Below are 22,819 nucleotides of genomic sequence, written 5' to 3'. Positions count from 1 at the left end.
CACAAGACAACTGCCATACAGATGGCAAATAGAATACATCTTGCTTTTCAATCTGGGACATACCTGCATCACGGAATTTTCTGGCCCAATATCCAAGCTCCCATGGTCTTCGTTGTAGTTTTAGTCCACAAAACAGGTTTTTTAAACACTCACAACACTTTCTGCTGTCTGCTGAGGGGTTTTTTTGCCACTGTCTAATCAGTGTCCCGGTTTTACACCAAAAGTCTGGCTTTTACACTGTTCCAGCTTCTACACCATGGTTCCAGCTTCCCACTGTATTTCTCCAGTTCCAAACACCAATCTGGGCTCTGATGCCCTGTAATCTGGACCCTACCCTGATTTCCAGCTCTTGGCCATTTGTTAATCAAGTTTTGGTTTGTAGACCAAAATCCAGCTATAATGCCACGCGTCTCCTTTGCTCTGTGTTGCTGAGTTCTTATTACCTCTGGGTTCACTGCATTTTAAGCCACATGTGAGAAGTGAAGGACAAGGAGACAGAAACACCCACCCCCAACATCTGTGTGGCACAGAGGAAGTTTATTTTGCCAAGGCCTTCCTTATAAAGGGCATTTTGAAAGACCCAGTCTGTATGTTCTCATTGGTCTGAACTCCACACCCCTCGGGATCTGGCCACTGAAATGCTTGCAGCTTCATAAGAGACCTGACTGGGAGAAGCCCCTGTCATTCAATCCTGGGGCTTAGTAGCAAGTTTATATCTGCTATTTGGTGACAGGCCCAGTATTGCTTAACTTTTTCATCGGTGACTTGGGGGAAGGGGCAACAAGTTCACTGAGCGCAAATCTGGGAGTAGTGGCTGATTTCTCAGAGGGTTGTGAAGCCCTTTAAAAAGACCTCAAGAGTTTGGAGGGATGGGCAGAAAAGAAAGGTCTGAAGTTCAACCAAGGCAACCAAGAGTCCTATGCCTGGGGAAGAATAACCCCTGCACCAGTGCAGGCTGGGGGTCAAACTGCTGGAAAGCAGCTCTACAGAGAAGGATCTGTGGGTCCTGGTGGATACCAAGCTGTCCATGAGCCAGCAGTGAGCCTTTGTGGCCAAGGGAACCAGTAGTATCCTTGATTGCATGGGGAGAACATACAACAATAACATACCTATGCATCTATAAAACTTCTCTTAATATACACATAATATTAATCTCTTAATTGTGAGACCAAACCATAGCATTACCCATTTATAATATTCACAAAATGGTTTTGTCATTTTTAAGCAAAGGTGAAAGTGGTTTGTGAAGGAGGAAGGAAAACCAGCTACTTTGTCTAGCAAAACAAAGCCAAACAAAACAAATGAATTACCTTTAAAAAAAACCCTGCTGCCTCTCCGCATTTGCTGGATGTTGCAAAATTTAACACAGAAATAGCCTTCACTGAGAGGAGATGTTCTTGAGTTTTCTGCCAAGGAACTAGTTTTGACTGAAATAAGAGATTGAAAATTCACATAGTGTATATGAATAATGTAATTTGCTCCCATTGTCTTCTTGAGACAGATGGTGTGAAGGCTCTTTGTTGTCTGTATTTCCCTGCCATACATGCTATAGAAAAAGAGAGAACAGCTCCCAGCATTTCCAGAACAACCCATGACTTCATGTGTCTTACAATGTGTCTTGTAAAGCACAGCGGGGATGGTTTGTATTTAATAGTGATGTATGAGTTGTCCAGTTTTTTTGGGGGAAAAAGGTAGTTAACAAGCAGTCTTGGTTTAAAAGACCAATATCTGCCAAGGAAGGGGGAAACCTTCCTAGAATGCAAAAATGATGCCTCCCTCCAAGTTATTGTGACTTCAAAAATTTCAGGTCTTTGAGCAAGAACATGGGAAAAGGAAGAACAGTTCTCTACTACACTGTATATATGTAAGAAGACAGAACAAACAACGACAACAATGATTTTAAAAATCCCCAATAACAGACTTTTCCTGCCCGTTAAGCTATTTCCCCTTTGGTATAGCAACAACCACAACAGTGGGTCATGGTGACTCAGGTGAGGTAGAGAAGTTACAGTACTTCCGTCGTGGCTTCGGGGAGTACTCTGATGCAAGAGTGGGACCTCTCTGGTGGTGATACTAGCAGCTCAGGGGAGAGAAGGAGAAAGGAAAAGAAAAATTACTCCTCCAGGCATACATGTGAGTGGTGATCAGTCTTTGGCACCACTGACTGCAGTTGGTATACACTGGGAAGGAAGGCAGGGATTTATTGTGATGTTGCAATACCATGCAGAGAAGAGGTCTGGCGGGAGCAGCTCCGGCTTCAGGCGTCTCACCACACAGTGGCTTCAGGGAGGGGGTGGAAAGGAATGTCTCCCCCAGGCATCCACATGGACTGTGCTTGTCTCTCTCGGTGCTGGTAGCTGCCGAAGTCTCAGTCAATGGGGCAGCCAGGACTCTCTCTCTCTCTTGCAAGCAATGGGCTTGCAAGCAATGGGCTTACAAGCAGGTGGCAGGCAGATCTCCACAGCAATGTTGAAACCACTGTGCAGGAGAAGTCCCAGGTGAAAAAAACCCAACATGACTGTCTCCTCCAAGCCGGGAAATGACTACTCCCACCCAGCTAAAAACTCCAAACCCCTTTTTCCCTCCCTAAAAACCATTTCAGCAGTATATCAGGGTGCTAGGCTACTCCTGTTTCTTAAATGCTGTCTATTTACCTAGAAAGCCACCCCCAGCATCTCCCTGATAACAAATGGGCAGAAATTCACTTGAGAAAACCTAACCCACAGAAGTTCATAATGAATATTTCATGTGAACCATCAGGGGGTTTGGCAGGGCCAGAACATGATGAGTAAGACAAGCCATGCAAGATGTCATGCCAATCCAAGGGATGGATTTTTTAATGCAAAAGTTTGTGCACATTTGATGGCCCAGCACCTGAATAAGCTCAGTGTTGGGGCTTTGCAGGGTAAGTGTTACACTGGAGAGGAGGCTGATATTCTTTGGATCCAACACATTACTACTAAAAATCCACTTGAAAGCTTTAAATTGTTTGGGGAAAAATTGATGGAAAGCACTAAATTAAGGCTGCATTCCCTATTTGTTTGACAGATGAAATATGATCAGTGAGGCCACCATACAATTTGTGTAATAAGTACAAGAGAAAAAAATACAACTTCCAATTCTAAAAAGATCTTTTTCTAATTGCTATGTAGGTGGTCTTCGAGGCCTTGCACAATCTGGAGCCTCGTGGTTATGTTGTCGGATGGATCATTGCCATCAGTTTGTTGGTGGGAATTCTCATCTTCCTGTTGCTGGCTGTACTTTTATGGAAGGTAAGGTAACACATGCAACATAAAACCAAAGCTAATCCCGGGGAAAAAAAGCTTAAATTTATCCTTGTATTTAACATCCATTTTCTCTAGGAGCTGAATAATTGTCTACTCCATCACAGAAGTCATTAGTCAGCAAAACCAGTTTAATAAACAAGCTTTTGTAAGGGACATGAAAGTACTAATGACATAAAGAAGAAGTGAAAAAGCGGTTTTTTTAGAGCCTGACTATTAAAAGTTGAAACCTCTGATAACCATTTCAGGACAATGGAAGATTTCTCATATAAATCTGTTATATTACACTTAGACACTTTGCATTTCTATGTTTTTATGATGACTGAAGTTCACTGATTTGAACAGGGTTTCCTGAAAATCAGGTCACCTTTGCTTGACCAGCAAAGAGATTGGGTCCATGTCTAGAAAAAACTAGCTGGTAGCTACTTTCTAAGAGATAGATGTCCTTGGGAGAGGAGTATATAGCAATACCTTTTTCAGATCCATCAGACAAAGAGTTCCAGATTAGTGAAATGCCTTACCAGAGCAAGAAGCATCTGGACCTGTTAAAAGACGGCCTTCACACCGTCTCTGATAAAGTTAAATTCTTTTACCCAAACACTGTTACAGTATTAAACGGGGCTAATGCTGACAATTGCCAGCAGCCATCTGGTGTGGTAAATATGAAGGGTAAGGAACTTCAAGTGTTTTCATTTTTCAGTTCCCTGTTACCAATCCAGAAATTTAAAAGACCACAGTCAAAATCAGGGACTCTGAGAGAAGTAAATCTCAAATGCTCACATGGGAACATGTCCAGCATTATTTTGATTCCCATGGAAGGAAATCCAGGAGCCTGACTTGCACTGTTTAGTAGCATGTGTGCTGCACATCTCTGCTAGTCAACTGTGCTGGGACAGGAGGCCACAGCCCCAATGTGCTGGATATATTGCTGCTGGTCATGAAGCTATAAAATGGATTTAGAAACCTAAAATTGGACATGCAATTCTAATTTTAAATTATGTAGATGTCTGTATAGTTGGGTTATAAATTATATATCATATCACGTAACGTAATATAATATAATGTAATAATATATAAATTTTATATGGGTAATAGATTTTAAGTACTTTTATTATCAGTTTTGAAGATCTTTAAGTATTTACTAGCCATGTTCTTTTGGAAAACAATATTTGACCACAGTTTAGAATATCTCATAACTTCTGTTTCTCTGGCATTTGGGAAAAACTTCTGCTTTCTGTGTCAGAAATAGTAAAAGAAAAAAAAAGTCCATGCAATTAAGATAGAAGAATAACCATGAGAATGGAGAAATGTAAGATTGGAAGAGGCACTGGGTTTATGTCTCAATGACACACAGTTTTGACAAAGGATATTGCTGCTGATACCTATATGACTGATGTCATATTACTCATTTCCTGTCATAAAAAGATATTAAATAAACTGTTTGAAAATGTGCAAGATAAGAGAAATATCACCCTGTGAGTCTTCAGGTAAAACTTGTACAACTTGAATTCTTGGTCTACACTGCAGTTAATACAGTTCTTTGCTTCCTGAGTTAATCTTGATACTTCAAGCTCTTTTAAATTTCATAGGGATCATTCAGTACATGTGAAGAAACTGCCATTTTGTTGCATGAAAGCTTTGAGAGACATTCCAAGTAATAGCAGCAAATAGCTATAACTGGGATTACACGGCTGGTTTTGCATGTATATGTGCTGAGGCAAAAGAATTTGAGGTGCCTTGCCTAGAGTCAGAGATGACAGTTTGGCTTTGCCAAATGAGCTGCAGTACTTCATCCACAGATATTATATTATAAAGAAGTCATTAAAACCCTGAATTGCTAGTATCTGCCAGTATTTTAATTTATCTTAGTTTAACTCATAAATATATATAAATGTCTAAGTTTGGCAAGACAGGTGTCTGCTAAGGAAGGCAGGAACCTCCCCTGAAATGGAAAAACATAGACCTCTTCCCTCTGAATTGTTATAAATTTGAAATTAAGGGGGGGTCGCAGGCAAAAAATATGGGAGCAGAAATAACAGTGCTTTATTAGCGAAGAAAATAAAAAGTAAAATAAACAATGCCGTAAACTAAAACAACATTCACACAGTCAGAATACAACCTGACACACTGTTGGACAGGATGGTGGCAGCTGTCCAATTGGAATTGTGGCTGCAGTACTCCTGGAATGTCAGGTGTGGTTTTCTGTAGAAAAGGGTGTAGTCTTCCTCTGAAGAGGCAGTGGAAGAGGCAGCTGTTCCTCTGGAAAAATCCAGCACAGAAAAAAAGCTGTGTTAGTGGGCCACAATCTCCAGACTATATGCAGGTAGGAATGCTTGGCCCCTCCCTCTGGGTGGAGCATCTCACAATGGGTTGTTACAGCTCTTATCAGTCATGCAGTGACATCAATGGCCCATTATCAGCAAATGTCTCCCCTGAGGGGAAGGATTGTGGAAGAGATAAGGAAAAACTGCTCACTTAACACAAGACAACTGCCATACAGATGGCAAATAGAATACATCTTGCTTTTCAATCTGGGACAATAAGTAATATTTCATACTCTCTAGTTACTGTATGTATTAAAATTATGGTAACATTAAAGTTGAGATAAAACTGACATGGGAAAGTGTGTTGGGGACACAAACAGGATGGGACTGCTGGGATATGTTCCTTGAGCTTTTGTTGCAGCATCAGCCTCATTACATGGTTGAGACAATAGGAAGATGGCAAAAGCTCATGTAGAGCCAGCATATAGCCAAAAATTCCTTTGTTTCAGGGCATTTATAAAACTTTCTAGCCAATAGCATATTCCTAAAGCTTACAGATAATTGTTCTAGCCAATTGCTAAAAGTACACATACACCTGCTTCACACAATGCTTGCTTGTCTCCTTTCTATTAACAATACACCATACACCATTATTAAGCTTAAAACCTTCTACTATCTTGCTAGAAAATATGCTAGTCTTAAGGTCTATCTTAGCCAAGCCTAAAACTCAAGCTATTGTTTAATGTCCTTGCTTGCTATACCATTGTAACTTTTTATACTTTCAGACTTTGCAGCTACAGCTAGTTCTAATTTTCTCTGCTCTTTCTGTTTCTAAAGGCCTACATTTCCAGCTTTCTGAAAATCTTCTTACCTTTACTATTTCCCATGTTTTCCCCCCTTCAGTACAACCAAAAAGAAACCTTCTTAACTTTGTCACTTATTAACTACCTTGCATTACATAGCTCTACTACAATACATATGTCTTTTTGCTTATTTGAGTCACCTCTCTTACTTGCTTTAAGTGTTGCTACTTTATACTACAGTAATTTTAATGCTGTAAAATATTTGGTCTATTCATAAGACATAAGTAAAATCTGGTAGTGGTTACTATTTACTGTTCTTAGAAGTTTCATCCATTCTAAGGACTTAATTTAAGCTTTAATCTATGTCTATACTTACATCCGCTATCTCTGTAAGATCTTGAGAATTTTCTGTGATTCTGTTTCTTACATCTCACTCTTGAATGATAAAAACTTCTTTGATAGTTTTGTCTATCATTTGTTATACACACCAATGCATACAAGATACTACTATTAGTTTCATCACTTAAACAACCAACATATACCAGCTTATTTTATGAAGTTCACTTAACCTAGGTGCAAAGGTCCTTTCCAACTTTGCAGCTGCAGCTAGTTTTAGTGTTCTCTGGTCTTTCTGTTTCTAAGGCCTAAATTTCTAGCTTTCTGAAAAACTTCTTACCTTTACTATTTTCTACAGGAAAGTTGCAGTCCTACAGAGGAATCTGAATTGTCTGATTGTAAATATTTTTAGACAAAATTGGCTAAGTAGATCCTACAGTCATTCCTAAATTTTGTGTGCAAAGAAGTAAAAAGAAAAAAAATCACAACTTCATATTAGAAATTAGTTTTTAAATGTGGCATGAAAGAGCAGATTTTAATTAGATAGCAATTTGGATAACTTAGAACTGCCAGTGAGAACAATAATTTAGCCAACTTTCAGGACTAGATTATAAAATAAACTGTATTTTTATTAAGAAATTAATTAGAGCTAAACTGTAGTGCTGGAAGGCAGCTGTTTGCACAAAATAGAGCAGGAGCTGGAGCAAAGTCATTGTAACAGAACTGAGCACTGGCAGCAGTGCAGAGTGTGCTGGCAGCGCCCATGTCTCAGCCCTAGGTGGAAAGTACATTCTTGCTGTGTGCACAACTACACTACAAATTGCACTACAGAATGGACAGACCCTCAAACATGCTAATGTTTTTCAAATGGAGTAAACAGTTCCTTAAATCTGTAGAAGAATACTAGAATACATGTAAATATTTTACATTACACACTGCTAGTGAGATCTCAGGGATATTCCAGCACACAGTTCTGTTTTTAAACAGAATAAGTTTACTGTGCATCATACTAGGATGGGAATGGTAATTATTTCATTATTTGTAGATCTAAAATTGCACAGTTTAGGGGGGTTTTGTCAATGGAAGTGATGTTGAATGTTTGGTTGTTTCACTTCAAATAAAAGCTTACTTATTCATGTGCAAGATCACAGCCATGTTTATATTCACATAAAAAGCTTTTTAGCATTAGTTTTTGAGTGGCTTTGCTGCTCTATTTATTTTCATATTTTATGTAGATGTTGGGCTTTCTCTTGTTTAAGTGCATACAGATTCAGAGAGGTTGAGCAGCTTTTCCCTGACCTCCACATGATGCCATGCATAAGGCAGATTGGAAAGGATTGCCCCATTTTTGCCTACTTTGTTGGACAGCCCAACCTGTGGCTTTTTCTGTCTTGTTCATCTATTCTGCATAACTTTGTGTAGGCACCTGTTGGACATGCTCTCATACTAGCCAGATTGTCTGTAGTGTAGCTCTCTCTCCATGCTCATGTCTCACCTGTAGTTGTCTAATTGCAGGAGGAACAGGAGGTGCTTTTATGCTGTTGCCCACAGCAATACATTTTGCTTTTTTATGTGGAGATTGGCCTGTTGGTGGTCTCCTGATGCTTGTGGAAAGTGGAGCAGGGCAGGAGGTTGCTTTCCGTCAGGCCAGCTACCCACATGCTGTGACAGGCCTGCGGTTTCACAAGCACTGGTAACAATTCAGGAGGGAAAGACAGTGATGGCTGGTTTATTTTGGCAAGTGATGTCCCAGACACTCTTGTCTCAGGAGTCAGGGCTGCAGCAATGTGTCAGCACAACGTCTCCTTTGGGAATAGTGTATTTATGCACATCTAGACCAGGTATACACCATGCAAAGGCAAAAGTGAAGTGTGATATATTATAACACAATAAATATTCTATTAATGATAGTTGTGCTTTACAATGTTTTGGACTGAAATTCCTACATTTGAGCTAGCTTGAGTTGTGAATTATTTAATCCATATCATTTTAGATTAAGTGCACTGAAAAAACAAAATTTTATCAAAGAAGGAATGTGTAAGTGAGGACCAGGCTGGATGTTTGGCAGCTGAGTGATCCATGGAGCCAGCTGTGGAAGTAATCTTCAAAACAAAGATTTTATATTAATTTATATTCACAACAGCAACATTATTTTGTTTCTCTGTGGTATGTTTAACACAGGAAATGGACATTTATCAAAACTGATTTATTTGACATTAAGCCTGTCCCTGTGGTATCCAAGCTCTAACTTGTCTAAAATGAGGTTTCTAACATTGCTTTCTGGTTTCCGGGGTCAAAGAATTGATCTCTGGGTGTCCCTTATGTAATAAGGTTATGTAATAAGAACCTCTTTGTGGATTTTTGAGAGGATTGTAGTGAGGAGGACAAGGAGACTAACACCCACATATGGGGCTTTTTTTGCCTAGCTCTTCAATGTGTGCTACAAAGTACATTTTTGCCTTTGGTCTTAAAATGAGAATTTGAAGACTTTTTAGATTTTAGGAGAAACAACTTGTGACTGTATAAGTTTCTGTGAAAGAACACTTGTATTCCCCTACACAGAGTAGTTACCATTGCCTCACATATTGTTTCAGCATTCAGAAGATATCTGAAGCTGACGAGGCTAAAGCTAACTTAAAATCCATCTATATAGTAAAATCAAATGAGTTTTCCCCTTTTTGTAAGGAGAGGCTTTCTCTTACTTAGGGCCAAAGAAATTAACTCCACACAAATATTCTATGAGATATTCCAAATCAGAACTGCAATTTAATAGTAAAGTTACAATAAAGGCAGTAGTACAGAAACACTGTCTTGAACTGACACAGTCAGAATACAACCTGATACCCTGTTGGTCAGGATGGTGGTAGCAGTCCCGTTAAATGGTATCGGCAGTACCACTGGAGTGATAGATGTGGTCTTGTCAAAATGGTGATCCTGTAGAAAAGATCTAGACCTTCTCTGGAGGTCCAGTGGTGGTTATTGAGAGGTCCTGTCCTCTGGGAATCCAGTAGTAGTCCTTTCATGGTATTCCAAGTCTCAGATTATATCTAGAGATGCTTTGTTCCTCTCCTAGGCCAGGGTATCTCAGAGTGGGATGATGTGATTCTGTGAGTTATGCTGAGAGACCTTGATGGCCCATGTCTCCTGCTTCCTCAGAGGGAGTTATCAGAGCTAAGTCATGGAGAAGATAAAAAACACTGCTCCACCCATTTTAACAGTTTATGTAAATGATAGTACAATAATCTTGGCATATTTGGTATACATCTTACATTGTAACCCAAGAGAACAGATCACAAAGGTCTTCCCTGCAGAGATGTAGATGGATGCACCAGTTGCCTTGGAACTTAAGAAGTCTATATTTCTTCTAATTTCTTTCTTGATTTTTTTGTCTTCATAATCTCTCCTTTATTTAAATATATGTCAATACTATATTTTCAAACTTACTTATAAGTTCTTGCTCCCCTTTTCCCTCTAATTTTTCAGGTTGTCTTATTCACAAAAATATGATCCTTGTTTGTAGCAACCTAATAGCACATACCTGTCCTGTCTGTCCATAAAAACTGCATAAAATGACTTTGTTTGGGTTCTCTGAAATTCCTCTTTCTGTAGTCCTCAAAACATTGCATCCTCTATGGTATTGTGATAAAGTTTTCAATTTTACTGCTTTTGTTACCAATTTACCTAGTTGCTTTAAGTAAGTTTTACTTGCTATCTCACATGTAGGCTTCTCAGGATACTACTTTTTGATACAGACTCTAGGTGTGGTTGACTTAGAATAAGTTTTTTCAATATTATCCTGTTACAAATATTAAAAATACAATCAGGTGATAATTAACTTCTGTGATTCAACACCAAGCATGTATTACCATGGATAGATCTTAATTTTGTGTAGTATCTAAGAAGCCTTGAGGAGGAAATGGGACAATGGAAGTGGTTAGCTGTCTGTACAAAAGAATGAAGTTTTCACCAGGCAGAAGTTGACTGGATCACTTGAAGTCTTCTTATTTTCTTAAAGAGCAATCAAAACTTGTTTTATTTTTTCCTTCTCCTAAGCCAAAGCAAGCACCACAAAATTTTTGTAGATCCTTGCCTTGCTGAGACCAAAAGGGGTCGTATTCTTGCAATAGTGCCTCAAACTTCAGTTTTCTACAGCTGATTACTCCACTAAAAGCTGTGCTTTTTGAATTCTGACTGGATGTTGCAGAAAGATTGAGTTTGGTCGTCTTTTATTTGTTCTTGCACAAGTAAATGGTTAATGCTGCTGTTGTAGCCAAAACGCTGCTTTCACCACTGAGTTTGCTGGCTGCTGTGTAATACTTGCTCACTACCCTCAAAAAAAAAAAAAAAAGATTGGCAACATGCAGTGGTGGCATGTGTCCAGTACTTGTAAAATGCCTTTGTTATCTTTCTTGATAAAATGAGCTATGCAAATGTGCAACAAGTGTTCTCTGTGGTCTCAGTGTCCTCCAAATGAGAGCTGTGCATGCCAGAGTACTTTGAGAACATCTCAGCCATTGCAACTGTGTTGCTCTTATCCCAGAACCATGCAAACAAATGTAATCCACAGGCAAGAGAGAGGTACAGTTGTAGTTCAGAATGTGTTTCAGAAAAGACAAAAGATAGCCATCATTTTCAGGAGTCTAAACAGAAAAAGAATGCATGTATACACTGAAAAATTGCAAATAAGTACCTAAGGTTCCAAGATTTCCCACTACCAGAACGCAATATGTATATTTATTGGAAGTCATTAGCATCTCTCAGACCCAAATGCCAATACAGAGCAAGTGTGATTTGCCTAGTCTGAACTATTTCTTTAGAGTTGGTGTTACAATGGGCAATGCTGTATTATAACTTACACCAGATATAGCCATTTCCTTCTAGTTTGGCTAACCCATGAAGGTGACGTATTCTGATAATTGTGAACATGATACAACTTTAATTCAAGTATTTTTAACAGATCAAATACATCAAAGTATGATTGTAAAGCTATTTTTTATTGATTACAGAAATGGTCTTTAATGTTTAGTCTCTAGTTTTCAAACAAAGCAAAAATATTTCAGTAATAGTTCAGTTTCTTTTCTTTGGAGAGGAAATGGAAAATATGGATTGAGATATGTCTTAATTGTGTTTACAGCAATGATTTCCTTAGTTACTGTCCTATTCCCTGTTGAGATTTTAGAAGACAATTTTATCTGGATGTATTTGCAGTAAACATTGTATTCTTTCTCAGTTTTGAGAGTGACAATCAGAGATGAACTTTTGTTGATGTCTGTATTAATTCTACAACTTTTTAAAAATAAACTATATAGTAAAATTTTGCAATAGGTAAAAATTTTTAAACTATATGGAAGTGTGTTAAAATGTTGGCCAATCTTTTTAATTATTCTTATAAGTATACTAGTAGCATCTGTCTTGCAAGATACTGTGCATAGTTACTATACTGCAAGATGCAAGAAGTTTGTATTTTCATTAAACTCAGGTTACCCTAACTCAGCACTGAATTTTCTTTTAAGTCCAGTACTAAGTCCTTAAAAAACTATACTATGTTTGCACAAATGAAAGTTTAGATGAATAAGTCTTGTCTGATGGTACTTACATGGTAAAGATATTCCAAGGGTAAACAACAGATCTAACAGCTTATTCTCTACATTACTGAGTAGCTCTATTGAATCCAACTGAACAGCTCCTGGGAGAAAAGTTGCACAAAAATTGGTTAGAGGAACAAATTATTGATGAGTGGGGTGACTCTGGCATCAGTGACAATGGCAAGGCATGTTTTATTAAAAGAACCTGATGCATTAAATTAGATTGTCTGTACTGGTGTCCCTTTCTGTGTGCAGTTAACTGCTTTTCATACCTAAATACATTTTTTCCATGCATGCTGCTAGTCTGAATTATGAATCTACTTTGAGATACCTAGCTTTAGTGACTGTTTTCGGCTATTTGGCCTTTCAGATAGGTGTAGGGCATTTGGTTAAAATAATAGTTTATTTAATGATTCCTTTAGATAAGTTTATTACTTGTGAATGCTCTTATCAAAAAAAGTTTTATCTTATTATTTCAACATTACAAAGTAAGTGCATAAAAAAATGTGTGTTTAAAAACTATGCTTGTTTTAGTACTACAGTATGTGAAATAAACTTACTTTTAATATCTATGAAGGACTACAAATCTTCTCCCAGCATACCAGCAGTAACATCTCAAGAAATCTTAGCCAGATTAGATGAAAGTAAGTTAAAAGTTAAGGGCTATTTTGTGTACATTGCTAATACTTATGTGCCATAGCAATGTCTATCAGCTGCAATACACTAGGATCAGATACAGATGGTAGGTATCAAATTCTTCCACAGTAGCTAAACAAAGTGTTTGCAGAGGAGAATTTATCTTTGAGCAAGCTGCTGGACTTCTTTGCCTCAGTTCCCTGGCTGTACAAGTATATATGTCATTGTGTACATGTACAAAGTGTGTATTACATGTATGTGCAGCCATATGTGGAACAGCGATGTTTGAATCACATTACTTTCTTGCACTTGTTTCATTGAGCAAATGAGAACCTACATTATAAGAAAGTTGAGGGATTTGCCTCTCAAAAAATCAATGAAAGACCCAATAATCGAAGCCAGACCTCCTGAGTGCTCGTGAGCTGACTTTAGTTACACTATCATCCTTCCTCCAAAATGCACATTTTCTCCTTTAACTATAGACAAGACACATTGCTCCTCTCCAAACATGCCTCTTCCTCACATGGTGACACAGGATTGACAGTTTGACAGTTCTTGGTGGAAAAGCTGATATAAATATCTGTTCATGACCTGTTTGTACTGTGGCAAACATTTTTTAATTGGGACAAAGGACACACTGCATCCTCTTGAAACTGATGGCTTGTCAGAATCATGCAGGCCTATGCAAACCCAAATGCAAAGTGTTTTTACCTGCCTTCTTGGTGGTGATAAAATGAGATGCATTTAGAGATGCATTATGAGATGCATAATAACCAGTGATCAGTCTCTACATGGCAAAATACTCCATGCTTCTAATTTCAGCAGCACTGCTTTGCAGATGTTGGGAGTGTTCCTCTGCCGACTGGTGGCATCTTAATGGTGTGGGATTCCTGGCCCTACTTTGACCCATGATTAGCTACATATTTTTCTAGCTGTGGTACTGTTTACATGAAGGGAGACGTACCCAAGTAGCACACACCAAAAGAGATGTGTAAGTTGATTGTGAATGGCTTGGGACATCCACCTAGATTAGCAGTGTGGCAGTAAAATATTAATTATGTAAATACAGACTATTAATCAGGTTTGACTGGACACTGCTTATATTAGATAAAGAAATTGTGTACCAGAGGAAAGACAGCTTGTAGTCGACTAAGGCACTGAACCCAAAGTATGTTGTCAAAGCCTTATTCCATGGGAGATTTCTTCAGTGGTTCTTATGTTTTATTTCTTACCTCTTGGTTAATACTTACTTTGCTCTCTTTTTTTTTTACATGTTGGCTTTTTTTTTTACTTGTTGGCATATTGTGCCAACTCTTATCAATAGAGTAATAGACTAATATTGTTAAAAATCAGCACTTTTCTGTTAAGTTTAACACACCGTATGCACTAGAGAAACCTAATTAAAAACTAAGAGATGGCAAAACCTTCTGATCCAGTTTTGATATCTGTTTGATTATTGTTGTTCACAAACTTCTATTCCTAACTCAGTTATAGTCTTGAAGCACTACCATAATTAAGACATAATGTTTTTACAGCAGTATGTGACTGTTACAGTTTTTTCTTGTTTCCTAACTATTTACATTAATGGGAAAAAACTTTTAAAAATGCAAAATATAACCATTCTTCTACATTCCATGTTTCAAGGTATTTTTCTTTTTATTTGATTGGGAGAATAAACCATGTTGGGCATGATAAAAACACTTCAGAAATTTATCTAACAGTGAATAAAATAAAAGCAGATATTGCTTGCCTTCTGATCAGCTTTGTTTTTTTCCCAACTGCAAATTAAATTTTATTTTGTAATCTCAACACTCTTCAGACATATTTATAATTCACATCCTAGAGAGATAGCCACAGTTTCATACTTCAGGATGTGTTGGGTAAGTGCTTATACTTTTGGAGTTTTAGAAAATACAAGATCTAGCTATTCAGCCTTTGGATATGCAGAAAGTAGCAGCAGAGAAAAAACTCAACAAGATAATGCATTATTGTGATGACAATTCAACTTGAAATAATTTTTGACTGCAGTTTTCTGTTTTTGTGGGTGCTTGAAGAATGCTATTCTATGTGAGTGTTGTTAGATATGATTTACTTGGGATTGAAGGGATTTAAAATTTGGCATGGTAGTTAAAGGGAGTTGTGTATGCTAAAGACTTTTAATACCCGTGTTTGAATAGAGGACTTGACTGTGCTGTCACATGGCAAGAAATAACTTCACAATAACAGGTGTAATTTCCTATCTCAGACTAACAGTTTTTGTGTTGCTCTATTATTCAGTATTGCCAGAAACATGCTTTCTTCTCAATGTATACTGTAGATGGCAGTAAGGTTGTGCTACAAAAGAGTACATGGGCTGGAATAACTAAATTAAAGATGTGTGTAAAAACCTATGGATGGTTTTAGGTTTTGAAGTGACAAAAATAACCAGTCCTTCTAGAGGTGCTTCAAGAAGTATTAGAGCTGCTATAAGTAGGTGGTTTAGATTCAAAACCTGAGGCCACCCATGGGTTTTACACACATCCTTTAATTTAGTTATTGTAGCTTATCTATCTTTTTCTCATTTCCTGTGTTGTCTGTAATGGATGATGCCTCCTCTTCCCTTATATCCCTTCAGCTTTCCACAGCTTTCCATAGCGTTCCACAATCTCTCTTTGCCTCCTGTAAATGCACTCTCCTGTTGCTCTTCTTCTCATGAGGGCCTTCCCCAGGCAGAGGCTTACTGATCAGAGCTTTCCTTGGCTGGGGATGTGTGAGCTCACAGACTCCCTGCTGGGGCCACAGTTCTGGAGCAGGGTATTTCTTTGCTCTATACATATATACATATATATATATATATATATATATATATATATATATATATATATATACACACACACATATATATGTATATATGTATAAATATATATATATATATATATATATACACATATATACATATAATGCATGTGTGCACATACATATATATGGAAAGCAAAATTTGGGAGAAATTAACAATATTAGAGACTCATTGCCTATGGAACAAGTGTTAGCAACCACTGGTCCACTGTAAACACCCATTCTACAAACATTCTACAAATGAGATCACAGCAATATTCCTGTTAAAGATGAGGATCTCTGTCTTTCTTGCTTGAAATTCAAGACTGAGTCCCAGCAGTGCTTTCCTCAACGGGTTTTTTCAGTTCTCTTAATGGTTTTGCATTAGCCATGGAAAAGGGACCTGCTGTCACTTCAGCCCCAGTGATAAAAGAGCCGGTATATATTCAACTCTGTGTTGTATCAACTCTCCTGCTTTGTTCCAGTTGTCTGCCTCCTTATTACCCATCACTGTATGTTAAATTCACTTGTCCTCTCTAGCTTGACAAAGGTACTTACCAGCCTTCCCCATATGGTGAATACTGCTGTCCTTCTTGAATGAAATAAGTTAATTGTAAGGAGATGGATATGTGGTCTTTTGTGAGACAATAATTATGTTGTGATTTCTTCATGACAATTAAAAAAAAAACAACTTATTTTGGGAAATGGTAGGGATTTTATTACATTAAATGTAAATATATGTCACTAAAGAACAGTATCACATAACAAAGAAAGTCCTTGTCTCTGAAGGGTGGGAAATGTATCTAATCCCTCACCATAATTTTTGAAAACATTAAAAAAAAACCCTTAATGTCAAATTTCTCTTTTTGCTTGCACTTAAGTCCTCTACATAAGTTTACAGTATCCACATCATTTACAGCAAATAAACATAATTCTTCATAGTGGAATCACCTCTAGATGTAGGGTTTTATGTTTTATTAATATTTATTACAGTTTTAGCTCACTTTTTATCCCTACCAGAGAGTTATATGACAGCATTCTTTATCCAAAAAATAAAGTAGTAAAATACCAAAACCCTACTCGACAACTTTTAAAGACAATTCCTGAAGCACATGTTCAGAAACAAACATTTTTTATAAAAATATCAGTGGGAAAGAGTTGAGATTTGTTTGTTTGGCTCTCAAGGAAATTAAAAAGCCTTTCTATAACTTTGATTATAACTTCAAGAGAAAGTTTCACTGTACCAAGGACGTGGTTGCAGGAAAGATGAAAACCTTAAGAATTTAAAATCTGTTTTTAAAACTAGAAATTGTACTTCTCTTGGCAGTTTTCTTTTCAAATGCATAGAACATGCAGGTTCTGTTACATACATTGATAATACAAAGAAAGCCACCCACATTTTCATAACATCTGCTCCCTGAGCATGTGTAAGTTGTAGCAGCAGTGAATAAATTAAGTACCCATGATTAATACAGCTGGAGCAGAACAGAAAAGTAGTAGGCTCTTACAATTTTTTTATCGAAATAATAATTTGCTTGCATTTTAGACTGAAAATCTAGAGAAACTTCTGATATTCAGTTGTAGTCTCCACTAAGCTGAATTCTGTTTGCATCACTGGTGAACTTTCACTGTGATTTTATGATGATGCAGTCTTGAGCATGTCTTCTCAAACTAAATTCTTTGCACTGGTATAGCTTGTAGGTCTAAGTACAAAAATTACTAGCAATGATATTTTTCTGCAAAAATTACTAGTAATGATATTTTTTTCTAGATCTCACCTCTAGAGTAAGTTTGAAGAGTTGGGAATTAGAGAAACTCCTCTCCAATTCTCTATTTGTAAATCCTTTCATACAGTGTTCTGAAAGAGGCTAGGAAGCAAGAAAATTCAATAGAGTCATTTCTGTGAGTTGATTTTTCAGAACAGAACCACCATTATCCATGCATTTGAACATACATTCCATTTCAGTCTGGATGAATGCATGGTAAATTGTGGGAACCAGGACTCCAGCTCATACTGAAGGTCCAGCATGTCCTTCACAGCAGCACTCAGTGGTGGGTGAGGGTCACAGAGTCAGGTTGGTGCAGTGTTGTTGATGATGCACTGTGTGGCTGTGATTGGTATGTTGTTCTTCCACCCTCAGCAGTCCCACAGCAGAAGGGTCCTTTGAGACACCAGACAAGGTATTCAGTTGTGTAATTTCCTCTATCTCCACAGCACCTATCCCAAAAGCCCAACAATGCCCTTTTGAGTCCTTGAAATAGCCTCTCCTGAGTTAATCTTTGCCAAGGGTGCATGGGGTCTCTGGGCAAATCAGAATGGGGTGATTTTGCCATTCATTCCCAATCAGGCTCATCTCAGGTTCCAGTTCTGTTAGCTGTTGGGACCCCTCTGTCACCCCAGAAATAGAGATAGATCATGCCCCTACAGATCTTGATGGTATCAGGGTACAATGTGTGCCAGTGTCAACTAAAGCCTTATTACTCTTGTAGGTCTGATGTTCCAGGCCATAGGATCCACACAATCCAATAGATCTGATTCTCCCTCTCTTCCACATGGCTGGAGGCAGGGCCCCTGTAGTTCTGGTCATGGCAGTCATTGCTCAGTTCTTGCAAGCATGAACTGGAGATCTCTTCAAGAGGATCAGAAATAACATTCAGCCTTTCCATTCTGTCTGAAGACTTACCCAGGGATGAGCTGGACTATTCTTGAAGAATTTCTGTTGGTGATTGTTCTTCCTCTCAATTCATTTACCCCTGCTGTTAGGCAGAGGTGGGTTTTCCATCCCACTTTCTCATGTCCTCTCTGTGGTCATGCAGGTAAAACTGCAGGTCACCTCATGGTGTGTCCCCTCTCTCCAGCAGAGGGGTACATGCTCTCAGTAGCAGAGATTCTGGTCCATACTGGCAGGGGCATGGGACATTTTCTCTCTAGGTTGCTTGAGTCTTTCAAGCCTGTCCGCAGTCTTGTTCAGTCTTTTCACTGTCGAGGCACAGGTCAGTAGGGAGGAAAAAAGGACTTCATATTGTCAAAGTTGGGTTGCCACCTGAAGCAGGGTTTCTTCTTCTTTCATTGACATCAGTGCCAAAGGGTTGGTGTATGATGATGGCATACTCCCTAGAAACTTCTGTCACATGGATTGTGTATACTGGATCTGATCTGGATCTACAGGGGACTGTTTGTTATTTCAGTCCCTATAGATTGCCTCCAGCACAGCTAATTCTTTCAGGTCCTGGATACCTTTCTCCATAGCATTCCACTTGTCTCAGTGAACTATTAGGTCATCCATGAGAGAATACTGTTCCCTCAAGCTTGGCAGATGTTGCCTCCAGGGGCTGAGAGCTTCTGTCCTCTTTCCGATCCCCTTGCCAATGCCTACATCCTGGAGCAGGGATCCCAATTGCTTGGCTTCACTACATCTTGTTTCATCTTGCTTCATCTTGCATGTTGTAATACCCCAGCATCAGAACAGGCAGGTCACAAGAGCTCTCCTGACTGGTGGCTGAAATGTGTTTGCATATCTTGCAGCTCACCTGAGGGTAGGGATCAGGTGATTCTCTCTGGCCCTGCTTCTTCCTCCTGTTTTGAGTATCTTATTCCTCTTTAACCCTCACTAAGTGAACTAAATTTGTCTTGAATTTCTTTATAGGTGCACCTGCTACCAGCATGAGTTGTTCATCTGGTTCAAGATGCAGTTTGAGTGGCCTCAGTGCCTGTGGGTCTGTTTTCTTTTTCTTCCTCCTGAGGGTGCTGTCTAGTACAGAGCACTGTCCAATAAATAGTAGCCAGGGCCCAGCACATTGCAATAAATTGCACATCTCTGGAATTGCCACAGGATTCTCCTTGCAAATATTCTGTCTCTTTATTTGGGTCCTGTAGTATTTCAGCAATGAACTCTCAAGTCTTTGAAGTAGATTCCTGCAACAACTGGGCATTTTTCTCTCACATTCCCTGCCACTCATCACTATCCACCATCAGGTCATATCCCTGAAAGATCATGTTAAAAGTCTATTATTTAATTCTGCACTAGGGAGACCTGGTAGACTTAGCATCAACAGCATGCATTCCTTAACATCCAAAGGGAATTCAAAATTCTACAAAGCTGTTGTACAGGCCTGATGAAGGAAATGGGGTAAAAAGCTGGAGAAAGTCATTCTTCCCTTCTCCTCCAACAGACTGGATACAATTTTTACTGGACTACCAAATAGTGTACCTGAGGCAAGGGTAGGATAACAACATTGAATACAAACCCCAAATGACCATCATTTACATGTCATCATGTGATAAACTGTTATCACACAGTACATCAACAAATTCCGATCCTTCTCCCTTCTCTGAAATAGAGCACTGCAAGGAAGACATACAGGAGTAGATATAGGGTTAAGTATCACAATCACATGAACAGATCAAGCAACATTGTAGCCAGGGGCTCTGTACCTCACACAACAAATACTTAGATGAAGTTTGTTTCCAGCCTGCTCTGGGCAGATCTGTTGTTACCATAACCTTTGTGACCCACTTGGCACCAAATTAGGCTGTTATGCTTTAGGAATTGTATTTTTGAATTTGGTGTTCCCACAGAAACATGCCAAACTCCCCTTAGGTGGGATGGAGAGGAGAATTGGAGGTACAAAATGGGAAGATCATGGGTTGTGGTAAGAATAATTTACTGGAAACAGCAATGAGATAAGAAAACAAATAGTAACAGCAACAATATTAATAATGAAAGAGTAGAAAAGAGTGATTCACATAAAAAATGCTACTGAGCCTGACTCAACTGCAGCCACATTACCTGGACTATGCCCTCTGGCTCGGAGCCAGCATTACCCCACTGTTCCCTCCACTTTGCTTTCTTGACCAGAAGGAACCCCTTCCCCTGGAAGAGACTCCCCCCACCCCTGGCAATGACATGAGATTGTGTAGAATAATCTCCAGATTCTAGCCATGCCCCCTCTGGCTACTGCAGAAATTATCCCTGTCTGGCTGGAACTAGCAGAGTAAGTATGTATGTAATGTATACCTATGCTCCTAGCAGAGTACACTTATCTCTAGATTAATAGCATATCCCATTTACCAAAAGAGAGGGGCTTGTTAGACTGTGCTACAGCTTCTATATCCTTTGCACAGAAGGCAAGAGGCAGAGATAAGGATTAATGATAGGATGGTGTGTGTGTAGTCTCATGCTGCTGTGAATTCAGGATGTAATTTGAGGCACAGGCAAGGACTTAGACTTTAGGAAGATGTGTTGGGGAAGCCCCCTTGACAGATTGAATATGCTGCCTTTTAGACCCCTGTGAATTAAAATGCACTTGAAGAAAATTAAAATACACTTGAAGAAAATTAAAGTTGTTGAAAACTGAAACTACGTCAAATTTAACTGAATTTTAGTAATGACAAACAACACAAAATATTCCTACGCACAGGCAATTTGGGGATAAAGGGTGGCAATAACTAGTTGATAAAAGAAGACTAAAACATCATGTTTTACACAGCAGGAGTAAGAAAACAGGTTTAGAATGGTGGGAATTACATAAATGTTTAATTATATTGAGCAGAATATTTATTCAGTGATCTCAACAGTGCATTGCTAAGTTTGAGGAGTTATTCTTGAATGGTTACCAAAGTCTGTTATTAAAATAATGTTTATCTGAGAGACTGAAAGAAACAGAGATATGAGAAATTTTATCCAAACTGAGATGAAAACCAGTTGCATTTCTTTAAGTACAATGGTTTAGGAAACAAGAAGATATGCAAAAGTAACTATCAGTGATTGTAGCTGAAACTGAGAAGTGGGAGATGGGTGACTGCACTGTATTGCTTTGGTCCCTCTTGTTTTATGTGGTTATAGACACTGACAGTACTGTTCATAAAATTCAGTCAGCATTTACTTAAGACCCAAAAGTTAGCCTCATTTTAGGTTCAGCTGTAAATTTAGCATTAGTTTCTATTTTAAACCAAAAAACCTTTATCTGGCTCTGCTGGTCTGTATGTATTAGAAATACGTAATTTTTTGTTTTGTTTTGTTTTTTTTTTTTTTTTTTTTTTTTTTTAGCTCATGCTTCATATAAGAGGATTCTTACCTCAGAGTAGTTAATCTATAAGGAGCAGAGTTCTTGTGAAGATATAGGACCTGGTCTGATCTCATTTATATTGATGTAAATAAGGAGATAAGATTTTGGATTGGCACTTGGAGGAATTAAATGCTAATTTCTGGGCTAGTTCTTTCTGCATGAAGTATCTGTCATTAAACCACCAAAGAAAGTTTCAATTTAATGATTTAATAACTTACCACTGTCATCTCTTCTGATTTGCAGATGGGCTTCTTCCGCCGGAGGTACAAAGAAATTATTGAGGCTGAAAAGAGCAGAAAGGAGAATGAAGATAGTTGGAACTGGGTCCAGAAAAATCAGTAAACTGCCCATGAAAACAAACCTGCCCAGTCATGTGACATGCACTCACTAGTCTATAGGTCCTGCTCTCGTATCTTCCATATGTGGAAGAAGGAATCTTCTCCAGATTTTTTGGAGACCCCATTGATACTGTGTCTCTATTACTCCAAAAAGCTAGGGAACATATCCTGAGGCAACCACTGCAGCCATGTCAGGTGACTGGAGCAATTCACACTTCATTTAAGCATTGAACTTTGGTAACCAAGCTGCAGTGCAGAGCAATATTTATGAATCCAACTATGTAGTATGCCCTCAGGGGAAGACTTTTACCTAAGAATATTTTTTATAAATACAAGCTTTTTATATTGAGTATTTCTTTATATTTGTATCAATGTTTTATAATTTCTATTGAATAGCTATATAGTTCACTCAAGCACTGATATCTGCCTAAATCTTCGGAAATACATACATATATATATATATATATATATAAATTCTATTGTACTTTTAAATGTCAATGCAAGACAGAAAAGAGAGATTTGCAGATAAAAGTAGCTGAAATTCTCATATGCTTAATTCACAATGCTTGGTAATATCATATATAGATAATTTAATGGAAATAAGTCAAAATCTTTTTAGTGTCTCCTTCTTTAAGTTAAATTTGGTATTTGATTTATAAGCTACAGAACCTAAAGTATTTCACAGTTGTG

The 22,819-nt window shown here is 38.2% G+C and overlaps 1 protein-coding gene across 1 annotated transcript in view; it reads left to right on the top strand.

Annotated features, from left to right (window-relative positions):
• ITGA9 (integrin subunit alpha 9) overlaps positions 1–22,592 on the top strand; it is a 218,031-nt gene extending 195,439 nt beyond the window's left edge. Inside the window, exons 27-28 of the mRNA XM_021546471.3 lie at positions 3,153–3,272; positions 22,035–22,592. Of these exons, the coding sequence (XP_021402146.2) occupies positions 3,153–3,272; positions 22,035–22,133 (219 nt within the window). The 3' untranslated portion in view covers positions 22,134–22,592. The remainder of the gene's footprint in view (positions 1–3,152; positions 3,273–22,034) is intronic.
• Positions 22,593–22,819: the final 227 nt, after the last annotated feature.

Source organism: Lonchura striata, chromosome 1 (genome assembly GCF_046129695.1).
Source record: "Lonchura striata isolate bLonStr1 chromosome 1, bLonStr1.mat, whole genome shotgun sequence".
In the NCBI taxonomy this organism is placed as follows: Eukaryota; Metazoa; Chordata; class Aves; order Passeriformes; family Estrildidae; genus Lonchura; species Lonchura striata.
Note: the sequence above shows the minus strand (reverse complement) of the source record. Positions and strands in the feature narration are given on the sequence as shown.